At 43.1% G+C, this 15,483-nt stretch overlaps 1 protein-coding gene and 1 long non-coding RNA gene across 3 annotated transcripts in view; one reads left to right on the top strand and one right to left on the bottom strand.

Moving 5' to 3' along the window:
- LOC141779815 (uncharacterized) overlaps window positions 1-15,483 on the bottom strand; it is a 648,874-nt gene that overhangs the window by 470,368 nt on the left and 163,023 nt on the right. The gene's annotated exons all lie outside the window — the stretch shown is intronic.
- The window catches only part of hace1 (HECT domain and ankyrin repeat containing E3 ubiquitin protein ligase 1), a 90,185-nt gene that overhangs the window by 65,311 nt on the left and 9,391 nt on the right, over window positions 1-15,483 (top strand). For both annotated transcript variants that reach the window (XM_074654837.1, XM_074654836.1), the window contains 6 exons: window positions 2,783-2,880; window positions 3,008-3,095; window positions 5,436-5,585; window positions 9,330-9,526; window positions 11,922-12,053; window positions 14,083-14,181. In XM_074654837.1, coding sequence (XP_074510938.1) covers window positions 2,783-2,880; window positions 3,008-3,095; window positions 5,436-5,585; window positions 9,330-9,526; window positions 11,922-12,053; window positions 14,083-14,181 — 764 coding nt within the window. The remainder of the gene's footprint in view (window positions 1-2,782; window positions 2,881-3,007; window positions 3,096-5,435; window positions 5,586-9,329; window positions 9,527-11,921; window positions 12,054-14,082; window positions 14,182-15,483) is intronic.

Below are 15,483 nucleotides of genomic sequence, written 5' to 3'. Positions count from 1 at the left end.
GGTACTGTATTGTGGAGTTAGACTGTTTAACTGTTTTTTTTGCCAGTTTTGTGTTCAGGATTTTTTAGGCAGAGCTGAAATCATGGCTCGATGACAGACTGGAGTCATCCCTATCATACCTCCAACTTTCATGATTGTTTTTGTATTGTATTGTATTTTTCTGATTATAATCCATCCCATGTCCTATGTTTATTTATTCTTTTTCTGTAAACTTGTAAAAAATTAATAATCTATGAGTATGGAGTACCATGGCCACGAATGTCTTTGAGACTACCAGGACCACAAAAGTAAGCACTTTGTCCACGGTCTCAGTGGCAATGTCCGGGCATAGGGCGCTGTAAAGCTCGCGGCTCGGATGAAATGCGCCCGGTGGGGGCCAGCCAGCACCGGGGAAAAGGTCCCACGAGGAGATCCTTCCACACCGAGCAGCCGTCCCCAACCCACCGAGTTGAATCCCCTGGGCAGACTGCGCGTCGGGGGCTGTTACCGTCCACAGGCTGAGCCTCGATCAGAAGGACTCAGGCCCCCGAGCGACACCGGGCAAGCGGTCATCCATACGCCACATTTCCCCAATCCGCCCGTCGGACGGCGATTCCGCACTGGGCTCTTCCCTCTTCGCTCGCCACTTCTGAGGGAATCCTGAATGCCTGCACCTTCCCCACTTGTGGGTGTGGTTTCAGCCATGGATGTATAAAGAGAGGTTTCAGATTTCAGGTTTCAGCGCCTTCAGCGACACGCCCCAAGCGTCTCAGAGCAGAGAATACTGCAGATTTTTCCATGATTTTGAAAGCTCGGAAAAAAAAGTTTGGAAATTAGTGTTTTATGGATTATTTCTCTGTTGTTCCAATGCTAACTGGCATTGTATTTTACATAGTTGGGAAGCCTGTTTATTTACCTTCACAATGATGTCCAACTTGTAAGGATCATGCATTTATGGGATGAGCAGCACAGCTGATTATGTGGGTAGCACTCAAGTAAAATTTGCCAAAATGCTCAGCCAATGGTAAACAGTGTATTCTCCTGTTGGTATTGACTCTTGTTTTGAGTTGTTTGGTGGATTGGATGATTGAACTCTCTATCAGTAACAAGGAACAAACAAGACATATTGATTAATTTAATACACCGTCAGGAGCCTCAGTAGCGGTGGAAGATCCATACGCAGCCACAACAGCCTGGCACCTCCTCCTCATGCTGGTCACCAACCTGGTCACACGTTGCTGTGGGATGGCGTTCCATTCCTCAACCAGGATTGGTTGCAGGTCAGCCAGCGTGGTTGTGTTGGTCACTCTAACACGTACAGCACGCCCAAGCTGATCCCACAAGTGTTCAATTGGGTTGAGGTGTGGACTCTTGGCAGACCGTTCCATTCTCTCTACTCCCACATTTTGGAGGTAGTCTGTGATAACCCTGGCTCTGTGGGGGCAAGCGTTGTCATCTTGGAGGATGAAGTTAGGTCCCAGATTGTGGAGATATGGGATCGCCACTGGCTGCAGAATCTCATCCCGATATCTCACTGCATTGAGATGGCCTTCATTGATGACAAGCCTTGTTTTGCCAGTGAGGGAGATGCCAACCCACACCATGACACTGCCCCCACCAAAAGCTGTTACTTGATCGGTGCAACAATCAGCATAGCAGGTGAATACACTGTTTAGCATTGGCAGAGCATTTTGGCAATTTCACTTGGGTGCTCCCCACATAATCAGCTGTGCTGCTCATCCCACAAATGCAGGATCCTTAAAAGTTTGACATCATTGTGAAGGTAAATAAACAGGCTTTCCCACGATGTAAAATACAATGACCATTAGCATTGTAACAACAGAGAAATAACCCATCAAACACACATTTCGAAACTTTTTTTTCCGAGTTTACTTGGCGATTTTTTTAATCATTCCGATTTGGCTGGGTGGTTAGTAACACATTTTTCTGTGGTGTGACAAACTCCGAATGCATATTTACCTCCCCCAAGGCCTAGGAAGGAGGTTATGTTTTCACCGGCGTTTGTTTGTTGGTTAGTTGGTTTGTTTGTTTGTTTGTTGGTGTGTTTGTTTGTTGGTTTGTTTGTTTGTTTGTTAGCAGGATTACTCCAAAAGTCCGCGATGGATTTGAATGAAATTTTTTGGAGGGGTGGGCTGTGGCACAATGAACAAGCCATTAGATTTAGCGACGTACATGAAACCTGCCTTGGCGGAGGTCTGCGCTCTCCAAGTGCACTATTTTTGCTTTACACAGACTTTAAATGCACACAGAATGAGTGAAGGTAGATATGTGCCAGTTGTTGGTACAGTGTGACCATTTAAACCATGTTAATGCCAAAAAAGACACCAGGATTCCTCCCTGAAAGAAGCCTTATCAATTGGATTTGCAGCTGCATCATGCAGGTTGAGGCATGTTTTATTTTAGGCACTGCATTAAAAACATGCAAGAGGCTGCGTTAGTGTGGGAGTGTTTTTGCAGGTACCAGTGAGATGATGAAAAGTGATCAAGAAAGGCCAGTTTGAGTAATAAAACCATGCATTTATAATACTATGAGACATCTCATAGTATATTGTCACTACTACAATCTTCTTGTAGAGTAATCTACCAGAAATGCACAGCTGCGTGTTGGCTAACAACAGCTGCATGTTGGCACCTTGGCTGTACCAACACATTGGTCAGATAGAAATGAAAGAGGTTTTTCATGCATTGCTAATGTCGGTCTAAACAACGCTAAAGGCCTTTGAGTTCTCTGCATCTTTTTGTTTTACCGTATATTATAATTTTTTTTTAATCTCACGAACAGATTCCATATTCAGGAGTAGCTGTGAGATGGTTTCCAAGTCCACCAATGAGAAACTCAAGCAGGGCATCGCTGTTCGCTTCCATGGCGAGGAGGGAATGGTGGGTTTCTAAATTCATATGACACTGTATGAGTTGTGTTTGAGTGGTCAGCTGATGGACCAGCAGTACTCCATGTGTCATTTAATCCACAGCAGTGAGCTTTGTTGAATTAGTCTTTGTGTTACAGGGCCAGGGTGTGGTTCGGGAGTGGTTTGACATCCTGTCCAATGAGATCATCAACCCAGACTATGCTCTGTTCACTCAGTCAGCTGATGGTACATGTTGTTTTCCTATGAGGTCAGATCAGTCTCAATATTAATGAATGCACACAGAACGATTCACAAATGCAGTTTGTGATTTATATATAAATGACTCTCCACAAAAATATTTTCAATGCACATAAAAATAGTTATCGTTGTATATAAATGTAAAAAAAAAGCCACAGATAAAAAAATAAGGTTCATAAATATATTTCTGATGCACACACAAAAATGTCTTGTTTTAAATAAATGTGATAGAAATACACAAATATATGAATTGAAAAGTATTTGCAAGTTTAATCAAAAACATATTTGGATGTTTTTACAATGATAGAGAAACTGTTGAACCTGCATTAACAAACTGCTGTCATGTGTCAACTTCACTGCATCTGTGTGGGTTTTATGAGACTCCCCTGACGTGCACCGATCTACAAATGCATTTTATCTGTAGCCAATTGGATGTCTCCCTCCTTCTCAGCTAATCACATGTGTCCCCACGGGCTATGACTTTCGTCGTGCACAGGGTGAACGCCAACAGGGAAAGTAGTCAGACAGCTAGCTTTGGTAAAGTGGTACAAACCTTGGACTTGTGCATCCAGCTAAGAGTTTAAACGATCAAACGTGGGCAGATACGTTTGTGAATATCCCCAAAAGAATCCAAAGATACAACTGGATCGAAGGTTGGCAAGCAAACTTATAGCTTGGCTATATGTTTGCTTGCCAGATGATATAGTGTATGTGTCTGGCAGCTGAATGAGGTCTGGTTTACTGTGGAACATATTCATTAAGTTGAAGGTAGCTAGCAGCACAATAGCAGTCAGGGCAAAGTCACAATATCATATAGCTAAACAAACACATAGCTAACGTTAGCTAGCGTTAGCCAGTATATCAAACTAATACAGGCTGGTCAAGTCTCCTCTGACAAAACGCTTCATTGTAACATCGACACTGCAAGCCAAGGCACTGATTTCCATGACAGTATTAGCCAGCAAGTTAGCTACTTCACTTAGCTAATGTCAAATAACACCCCGCCGGGTGCTGGTGGTCTCTCCTTCAACATCGTGGATGTAATCTTCAATCCAGTCGCTGTATCTCTTTGGATTCTTTTGGGGATCTTTACAGACGTATCTGCCCACGTCTGATCGTTTCAACACTTAGCTGGATGCACAGATCAAATGTTTAAACCACTTCGACAAAGCTCTCTGTCCTCTATATATCCATGTACTGTTTTCCGTGTTCACCCCACAGATGTATAAAGAGAACTGGATCCAGCATTGGATCCCGTTCATTCCTATGAGAGTTGCTCAGTGGCGCATGTAGCCTAAAAGGCTCGATTTCCGTCTGGAAAAGTACCCGGAACCCTGGCGGGGTAGCTTCCGAGATGGTTGGCGGAGTAGCGTCCGCTCGGTCACATGACTCGGTCACAGGGTCCTAACGTCACGCCATCGTCACGGCTTGAGCTCCAGCCTCAGTCTGGGTCTCACTCACATGAACGGAGAAATAACTCTGGATTCGGCTATTAGCGCGTTTTACAACTTTAAAAACCTAATTTTTTAAATAAGGGCTATTAGAGTGTTTGAACTGGGGAGCTGATTTACCTAAAAAAAAATTATCCGCTGAGTTACAGACGTCTCTTTCCCGATGGAAGTCTACGGGAAAAAGTATTTTTGGGCCCGATGGCATCACATGACGAACATGGAAGTTGCAGTACCGCCGTTTGGCAACTATGAAAGTCGGGATCGACGACCGGCGCTCTTCCTCTGGGCTTGGTTCACCCCACCCCCTGTGCATGACGTAAATCATACCCTCGTGGGTACTCGCTCATGTGATTGTCTGATAAGGAGGGAGACATTTGATTGGCTACAGATAATTCCCTGTTGAAAAAATGCATTTGTGGATCGGTGCACCTCAGGGGAGTGTCATAAAACCCACACAGATGCAGTGAAGTCACACATGACAGCAGTTTGTATATAAATGTAACAACATCCAACTATGTTTTTTATGAGAATGCAAATACTTTTAAATTCATATAATTGTGTGTTTATATTACATTTATTTCAAACAAGACATATTTGTGTGTGCATCAGAAATATATTTGTGAACCTTATTTTTGGGGGGTTTTTTTACATTTATATATAACGACAATTATTTTTGTGTGCATTGAAAAATATTTTTGTGGAGAGTCATTTATATATAAATCACAAAATACATTTGTGTATCCTTCTGTGTGCATTCATTAATATTGAGACTGATCTGACTCCATATTTTCCTTCCTGTAATAACATTCTGTGTCACGGCAGAACTTTATCATTGTGTGTGTGTGTGTGTGTGTGTGTGTGTGTGTGTGATCTACAGGTACCACCTTTCAGCCCAACAGTAACTCGTCGGTGAACCCAGACCATCTGAACTACTTCCAGTTCGCAGGTCACATCCTGGGTCTGGCTCTGTACCACCGCCAGCTGGTCAACATCTATTTTACCCGCTCCTTCTACAAGCACATTCTGGGTAAAAGAACACATACAACATACAGTATGTGTATATAAGAGTCCACACTAGTGTGTTTTTGATAATATATCACATATGGGGTCATTTGCCCTTAACCCTTTAAATAAGCTTGACGCAGTTTACATAAAAAATGAGCTCAACTCACTGGAATCAGTGTGATTTGCCCTTTCCTGTGATTGTGGAATCAGAGTAGAAATTATATTAAAAAGACTTTCCTTATAACTTCAGATCTTGCCTCAAAATCACGAGACAGAGAAAGATCTGTCAGAGGTAGGAGAGTAAAACCAGGCAAGCGCAGTGCCCTTAATACCAACACAGTTTCCAAGGCGATTTACAAGGATATCGTGGTCGACCATATCAAATGCGGAACTCAAATCAAGCAGAGTTAAATAAGAACAAGCACCAGAATCATCGGCGACCAGTAAATCATTGTTAACCTTAATGAGAGCTGTTTCTGTGCCGTGCTGGCTGCCGAATCCTCATTGATATCGCTTTAAAATATGACTGTTAGTCATGTGTGAGATGAACTGAGCGGCAACAGACTTTTCTAAAATTTGAGATCAAAAAGGTAAGTAAGTCAGGAGAGGGTCGAACTATTGCATTTTTAAAAGTGGGTGGGACAGAGCCAGTAGACAATGAGCAGTTGATAATAGAGAGAATAATTGGGTCAACATTCTGAAATAGCTCTTTCAGAAATCAATGAACTCCTCTAACTCTAGCATTGACATTAGCTTGAAGTGAGACATAAGCTGCATCCCAAAGGTCTTAATTGCATCCCTGTTTCCCTCACTTGCGTCTTTTCCTTGCGTCTTAGTCCCTCCCACCAGGGAAGCATGGAGAGACGCAAGGAAACCATGCGAGGAGAGAGGAAACGAGGAAATACGATTTAAGAGACATGAGACAGTCGTTTCCTCTGAAGCATCACGTGAAGCGACGTCCGTTTCTGATGACAGCAGCAGCTGATCACATCTGGATCAAATGTCAGTCAGCTTTAACAGCTGTTTGTGTCTGAACTGTACTAATACTAATAAAGACAAGTGCAAGCTGCAGTCTGTATTTCTACTGTAGACTGAGTCCTGCTTAGAGGCTCAGGAAACATCTCTACTGGCACAATATCTTTATATTATTTATTCATTATTAGCGTCTGTAGTTATTGATATTCTGATTGTGAGCTCATTATTTCATAACCCAGAATATGACTACGGTGTTTTTTGAACACTGGACATTATTTATTAGGCTAAAGGGAAAATGTAAATGATGTAACTCATATCAAACCGACGTTCAGATATCAGCCTCATGTGACTGAATGGAAATGATGATAAATGATGTAAAAGGTGTTTGTTGCTGACAGACAGACCCTCCTTCTCTCTCTGACTTTAATAGTATCATTAATAAAAGTTAACGGGGCTAATAACAGATCATGAAAAGAAAAATCTTTCTAATGAATGCAGAAAGTTATTTTAACCCTGTTTGTCAGGTTTTATAAACCCCTCTCAGTGACGAGCTCCTTCACTGGCGGTGTGTGAAGCAGAGATACGGCAGGTCCTTCTGCTGCTGTTCAGAGCTTCAATTAACACAGATTTGAACTAGATGGTGAATCAGAAGACAACTAAACTATAAAACGTTTAATATGTGATCTGTTTTCACTCCGGTATGAAACTCCAGTGATGTTGTGAGGTAAAGTTAACAGATCAGTCTGATCGGCAGCAGTGTCCAATCAATAACTGATATCCAATAAGGGGGCGTGTCGGTCGGTAAAAGACTTCATAGCTCCTCCGGCAAGCCTCCTTGATCCTCGATACTCACTCCTCGATGCACAAATAAGAGCTTTGGGACGGTCTTCAAGATGGCGCACCAGAACAACTTCCGGTTCGAGCGAGGAGCGAGGAAACGAAAATTAAGAGCTTTGGGATGCACCCATACTGTAGAGGGTTCAGTGCTGATGAGATCATTTCTTCTCACAGGTGTGATATGGCGCCTATTGTCATCTATTTGATGTAGGAAATGGTAGAGAAAGTGCTCACATGTCTCAGTGGATGCTTCCATATGCTGGCTAGGAGAAGGGTTAAACACTGGGGTTGTGGCAGCTACTAGCAATCAAATCAAAGAAACAAGAATACCTTGCTCCTTTAACTCTGTGCTGACAGGCCAACATCAAGCTTTTTAGGATATCAGGAGATACCTTGAGTTTGTCTTTCTTCCATTTTCGCTCAGCTCACCTAAAATATATTGCCTCTTTAAATCCCTTGTAGGTCATTAAGCCAGGGGAGGGTGTTTTTACTTGTTTCATCTTGATAGAGACAGAAGCGGGAGCAAGGTATGGATGATCATAGCCTTGTTATCAGAGACATTACAATCTAGCAACTCAATATTATTTAGAGGAACATCATAAGACAGCACAAGGTCAAGGTTATGTCCCTTATTATGAGTAGGATTTTTAACAAACTATTCAAGATTAAAAGGGCAACAAACGTGTATATTAAAATCACCAAGGATAAGAACTATATCATATTTGGCAATAATAAATGAAAGAAGTAATACAATCAATGTAAGCTTTGGGTGACCTATAGATTAAAAAACGGCAGCAGATGCTGGGCATTTAAAAGAAAACTTAAAGAAGAAAAACTAGGAAGAGAGACAGGAGTTCTAGTTGTAGTTGTTATTAAAAATGACAGCCTAGGTTGATTAAAACAAGAGGAGTTAGGGGGACAGAGTCTCCAGGGCTTAACCTGGACTCAGTGATGAATAATAAATCAGTATTTCTAGACATAATACAATCTTGGCATATAAATGACTTGTTTGCCAGGGACCTCACATTAAGAAGACTAAACACAGCTGAAATACTGGAGAGGGAATCAGCAGGAGATGGAGTTGAAGGGTGTAATTGATGTTGAGTTGATGATGTCTTTGTGGTTGAAGTGGATGATATAGGAACTACGTTTGCTCTTCAGCTGGGTCTCTAGGTGGCATGGTCTAATGTGAGCCTAATAGGTATAGTGTTGGTGGAGGAGTGTTCAGCAGGACCCAGGGAGAGATGCTCATCAGTATGGACAGGAGTGGCGTGGGGTTGTGCTGAGGTAAAAGCAATACGCTGGATGAAGTTTGCAGCAAGTTTATTTAACACCCTTAATGTTGGCCGATTTGTAAAGGCCATGTCTTGTCCAAAGTGTTTAATAAACTCCTCCCCAGTTGCAGTGCAAAAGGTTTTTAGCCATTCATGCAGACTAGAACCACTGACATAAAAAATGATAGCATTTCTGAGAAGCCTAACATTGAAAAGCCTGATAATTACAATACATGACTGTTTGACAATATGCCGAGCTAAGACATGTAGTGACTGGAGAGAAAACAGTCTCGGGTTCAGAGTGTTCAGAGTGTTCAGAGTTGGATAAGATTGGTCATTTTACACATTATTGTAGACTTGATGGTACCCTGATATGATTCTAGTGATGTTTTCATAATATTCCAGACAAGTATATTACTAGGCATAACAGTATTCAAATTATTACAATGTGCACTTTCTTGTTAGATATTTTTATTTGTAATATAATTTATCCCTTGATTATTATTTTACGGGTTTCCTTTGTTTTAAAGTAGTGCGGAGTGGAGAATTATATAGTCCCATACATTTGCTAGATTTTCCGTTCTAACATTTAGAAAATCTGAGAGAAATGGAGATGTTGAGCCCTAGAGAATATCAAAGTTGACATTTTGTGTTATTTAGTAAGTCTGTGTGTTTTCCAGGTATCCCAGTGAGCTACCAGGATGTGTCATCCATCGATCCAGAGTATGCAAAGAACCTGCAGTGGATCCTGGACAACGACATTAGTGATCTGGGTCTTGAGCTCACCTTCTCTGTAGAGACGGATGTGTTTGGGGCGATGGAGGAAGTGCCGCTCAAACCCGGAGGGACCAGCATCCTGGTCACCCAGGAAAACAAGGTAGGTCACCACAAACACAGTCGGAGGCATAATGAAGAAATGTCATAATTCTAGGTCAAATAGAGACCAATTAGAACGGTGTTTCTGATCCTGGGGCTTGGGTACCCCAGAAGGGGTTGCGAGTTGTTTATTGGGGTGGGAATTAATAAAAACAGGAAATTCTGCTGCACAAAATGATGTATATGTTTCAGACTTTTCTCTAATATTTGCTTTTTTCTTGTGATTGCATTGTTCATGAAACAAAACAAAATCAAGGAGACATTGTTTCTTATTAAATGGTCCAAAAACAAAAAATACAAAAGGTCGGCAACCTCCCATAAAACCACAAGCTATCTTTATGCTAAGCTAAGCTAACCGGCTTCTGGCTCCAACTTCATATTTACCTGACATGAGAGTCAGTCTGTGGAACTATCCCGTGGTTGGTAAGGTAAGGTTGAGTATTAAAGGGCCTCTATTTAATAATCAGAAATTGCTTGTTAAGAGTGACACCTGTCAATGACGTCAGCGTCCTGTTACTCGCGCTTATGCTCGCACTACGTAGACGTGAGTGAGCATTGGTCAAACTAGTGAGGCGACACACACAAGACTGAACGTGATTGACAGCTCAAATCACAATATCACTATATATTTCACATGCTTGGCAGTGATGTTAGTTTACCCGTCCAGTAGGAGTTTTGTGTTGGAGTATGAGTTGTGGTGGAGGCTGGTCGTTTGTTTGCATTATCGAACTCCATTTCCAACCGAACTTTAGCTATCGTTGCACACGGTTAGCCCTGTAAGCTGAGCTGAAGAGCGGAAAGTTACTCGCGAGTGCACATGACGTCACATCGTTGGATTTTCACAGAAAAAACTTCCCACATTCTTCCCATTAAAATCAGTCTACGGGGTGAGAAAACCCAGAAAGTCCCTGAAGGTCTCATTATTTTGGTTAGGTTACAACCTGTTGACACACTGGCAACAAAAAACGATTAAAAAAGGTTTATACCTGTAAAAACTTCCATACAGTCCCTCTAAGCAGCAGGTCATGTGTATAAATACTTATAGCCAGGCACCAGAGTATTTGGTGTTTGAAACCAGCTTGCATAGAATGCTAGGCTTTGTCAAAAATCCGGTTGTCTTGATTTAAAGGACCAGTGTGTAACGTCTGGCGGGATCTAGCGGTGAGGTTGCAGACGGTGAGTACCAAGCGGGTAGAAAACAACCGACGTGAAAACAGGAATGGCCTTCTCTAGAGCTGTTGTAAGAGTAGTATAGGTCATTTAGAGATTAGCAGACCAAGTGTGTAGAGAGTGTGTGTACGTGCGAAGTGAGTGGTGAAGCAAGCAAGAGAGAGAGAGAGAGCGGCAGCGAATGTGTGTGACACGAGCGAAAAAGGTGAGCCAGTGGAGCAGAACACAGAGTTAGTTTATGTTCAGTGGAAGTTTCAGTTTGTGCTCCTCCAGACCAACAGAGGTTTCTTGTGTCTTGTTACCGGGCGGCTGAGTGGAGTGACGGAGGTTAACTCCGGAGCGAGCAACGTTATCGAGTTAACAGAGTTTGGTTTGTCCGTTGTGGGCTACTGTAGAAACATGGCGGCCGGCTCCGTGGAGAGGACCTGCTCCCTATAGAGATATAAACGGCTCATTCTAAGCTAACGAAAACACAACCATTCTTATTATCAGGTGATTATACACTAAAGAAAACATACTTATTAATATTATATTCCATTTCTGCCAATAGATCCCCCTAATTGTTACACACTGGTCCTTTAAATGTGTGGCAGCCAAGATTAGAAACAGCCTACAAGATGATGTGAGACACTCCGAGTATCTTTTGACGGATTTTGGTTTGAGTATTTGGACAGGTGTCTTACATGTATGTTGTTTATGACTAAATAAAGTCAAACCAAATCAATCCAAACATCTCAGAAAACTAGTGGAAGTCTGTGTGGAGTTGGTTGATTAAAGATCAAACTAAGTGTGGAGACTATTATTATATAGGATATAGTATTTTTGTGGTGTCATGCTGCAGCAGTACAGCTGAAGGTGGCATTAATGACTGGCTTAAGTTCCCCTGTAGTATATTCATCCATAGTTGGTCTCCTATGAGCAATTGATCTCTCTCTTCTAACTAATTGCCAAGAAGAGTCCCAATTAGAGAGTGCAGTACTGCAGTGTTCCTGTAGATGGCACTATGTTGTAAAGCAGAGAACAGTCCAACAGGAGCCAAAAGAAGAACTATGTATGTGCTCTGTCTCTTTCTCCTGTCCATCACTGTCTTCTTGGACTTTGATCTGTGTGTGTGTGTGTGTGTGTGTGTGTGTGTGTGTGTGTGTGTGTGTGTGTGTGTGTGTGTGTGTGTGTGTGTGTGTGTGTGTGTGTGTGTGTGTGTGTGTGTGTGTGTGTGTGTGTGTCAGGCCGAGTACGTCCAGCTGGTGACGGAGCTGAGGATGACGCGAGCCATCCAGCCTCAGATAAACGGCTTCCTGCAAGGATTCCACACCTTCATCCCCCCCTCGCTCATCCAGCTGTTCGACGAATACGAATTGGTTAGTCATCCTCCTCAGACCTCCCTGTCTTTTCCTACTTTTCCTCCTCCTCCTCTCATCCATCGTCTTCTTCTGTTGGCATTCTCCTTGTTCCCCTCTGCCTGCCCACCCGGCTCTGATGCAGGGATTGATTAGCCATGTCTGGATGGGGGGCTGGGAGGTGCTAGGGTGACTTTGAAGCCCATCCCTCTTCTCCAGCTCCGTTAGAGGGTTTTTTTCTGTGTCGGCAGATTTCACGTCCTCACTTGTGCAATGATCAGTAGTGTAGCATGATAATTATCCAGCCTCAACCATGCTGTCAGTGCATGGCAACTGACAACTGAACAGCCTGTTTGGTGTTTTCACAGCACAACAGCTGTTTCCCTCTCACTCTGATCAGCTGCTTTCAGCATCGTACATGTACCTAAAGTTTAAAGGATGAGGATGGCAATATTAAATATTTTTCTTATTAACAAAAAATCCCATGTGCAGGGTCAAACAAACAATGAATGTAAGTGCAGACCTCAACAGCACTGGGCATAACAGCCTTGACTTCCCCTCCCCCTCTCCTAATGGGGGGTCAAACCATATAGTCTGATTGAGATTTGAGCATGCCAGCACCTTAGGGAGGAACGCTGTATTTGGCCACAGAGTGACACCTAAGCCCTCACAGCTGTCAAGCTAGCAGCTTGTGGAAGATTTCAGTGATGTGCATGAGTCCATGGGCAGAGTGGAGCTAGGTAGGTAGGTTTATTACAGTCCTGCGACAGTCACAGATACCAGATCTTTTTCTTTTTCTTTTTTTTTAGAGCATGTGATTTATTGATTGCTGTCAGGATATAATGAGAGTTGCAGATCAGACCAGACATACCAGCTTTCAGTACTGGACAGTTTGGGTACTCAGTGCTACAGGCACATTTTGGTCTGTGCCAAAAAGTAGTCAGGTTTGTTACCCAGCTCTGCAACTGTGGCCCTGGTCACACCTGGTATTAACATGCGTCCTCAGTGATCGGATCACAAATGGACAGCTCTCAGTACAGGTGTGAACACACTCAAGACGCATTGAGGACACATTGAGGTTGGATCTTTCAGACCACATTCAGAGGTGGTCTGGGCCACATATGGCCACATTCTTTTCTCATCTGCTGTAGTAGCCGTGTGTTTACTACGTGTTTATTTGCATATAGTGCAACAAGTGGTCACTGGAGACCCATGTGGAGACACATTCTAATACCAGGTGTGAACAGACATACTTCCGTTTTTCTTTGTTTTTTTTTACCGTGGTATCGAATCGGTATCGAGAATCTTGTAAATTCACTGGTAAATGGTAAAATGGACTTGGACTTATATAGCGCTTTTCTAGTCTTCCGACCACTCAAAGCGCTTTACACTACATGTCAGTATTCATACACTGATGGCAGAGGCTGCTGAGGTGCCAACTTTGCCCATCAGGATCTAATCTAAATACTCATTCACACGCCGATGGCTATGCCTTCGGGAGCAATTTGGGGTTAAGTGTCTTGCTCAAGGACACAGCGACATGTGACCTGGAGCAACCGGGGATCGAACCACCAACCTTCCGATTGGTGGACAACCTGCTCTACCCACTGAGCCACAGCCGCCCCTGGTATTGGTATCGACTACTAGATTTCTGGTACCGTGACATCCCTAGGCGTGACTGATCCACATTAATGTTATAAGTCAATGTCATTACAAAAATGTAGTGTTTCCGCTGTCAGTTACAGTTTCAGTCACAACTGATGGCCAATTCAGTTTTCAGAGCCTGAGCACTCCTGGCCTTCGATTACCTTACATACAAAGACAAAGAGAGCACAGGTATGAATACTCAGTGTTGACTCAAAAGTCAGATCTGTCCCTAAGAATCAATGCAGGTGAAGGGTTATCCATGAAACTACAACATGCATCATATCAGAGGTGGACATTATTGGTTGATTCACCCTAAAACTGTGGAATTTATGCTGTTACTATCTTGAATGTGTTTTTAACTGTAGTCTTTCTTCATGCTGTGTGTGTGCGTGTGTGTGTGCAGGAGCTCCTGCTGTCAGGGATGCCAGAGATCGATGTGCAGGATTGGTGCAGGAACACTGAGTACACGAGTGGCTACGACCCTCAGGAGCCAGTCATCCAGGTAGGCTTTTTCTTCTGCCAGCCTGACATGGACTGAATTCTGTACGACTACACGATTATGTTTCACTTGAATCATTTGGGTGACGATGATTTTTATAGTCAGGTTGTCCAAAACATAGGTGGGGGGAACCGCGGTAGCCTACCTGGTAGAGCATGTATCAAGGCTGAGACCTGACCGCTGCGGCCCAGGGTTCCAATCGGAACTGTGGCCCTTTGCTGCATTCATACTATCACTGTCACTATCATTAAAGGGACTATTTGTAACTTTGTACGCGCATAAATGTAGCGGGTCGTCACACATGCGCGCTTGCATATGCGCGTTCGCGTGTAGCCGCTGTACCCTCCTCCTCTGCCTGCTCGCCTTCACTCAGACAGCTCAGCTCGCTCCACCTCTAGACGTGAACGCGCGTTCACTACACACTGCAGAAGAGTTAGTTTAGCTCTGAGAATATCTAGTGAATGTACAGGGGACGTTTATGCAGAAATAACTGCTGCAGCTCCTCCAGACCAACAGAGGTTTTCCGTGTCTTGTGAAGTGACGGAGCTCTACAGAGATTTCCGTTGTCTTCTCGTTACCGACCGGGTGCCGGTGTCTCCTCTGCTCTCTCCGGCTGCGGGCGGAGAGAGCAGGGAGACACGCTGGAGAGCCCCGCTGCCTCAGCCTGCACTTAGGCAGGAAAAGCCAACACTAGGATCAGATCTAAATCATGTTCATGGAGAGACCTTCGTCTGGTCAGCTAACATTACTGCCAAGCAGCTGAAATATAGAGTGATATTGTGGTTTTAGCTGACTTGTGTCGCCTCACTCTTTTGAGTGATGCTCGTTCAGGTATATTGAGAGCGAGCAAGCGCGAGCCCGACGCTGACTTTCGTTGATTTCACGGCCACAGGTGTCGCTGTTAAGAAGCATTTCTGAAAGTTACAAATAGTCCCTTTTAAAGGCATAAAAGCCCCAAAAAAATCTTTAAAAAAAAAAAATGCAATGAAAGCAACATTTACCAAGAAATGCGGGTGTATATATATATATATGTATGTATATATAATTTTTTTTATTGATGATGCGTTTCTGCTGTGTTTCTGCAGCTGCTGATGCTGCCAGCTCTTTCCTTCTACATAGAGTTTGCCTTTCATAATGACCATTTCATTTCATTATTAATGTTATTTATATTTATTTTAGACAGAGAAAGGTTAAGAAACGTGTGGTAATTTGTAAATAATAGTAATAATCCACAATTAAAACCCCGTACTATATTCATTCATTGAGCTCTCCAAGTCACTGCATGTTCTACAGCACTGTCCGGGA

The sequence above is a fragment of the Sebastes fasciatus genome, chromosome 12 (assembly GCF_043250625.1).
Source record: "Sebastes fasciatus isolate fSebFas1 chromosome 12, fSebFas1.pri, whole genome shotgun sequence".
NCBI classification, from domain to species: domain Eukaryota; kingdom Metazoa; phylum Chordata; class Actinopteri; order Perciformes; family Sebastidae; genus Sebastes; species Sebastes fasciatus.
The sequence above is the reverse complement of the archived record's forward strand: the minus strand, read 5'-3'. Positions and strand labels throughout refer to the sequence as shown.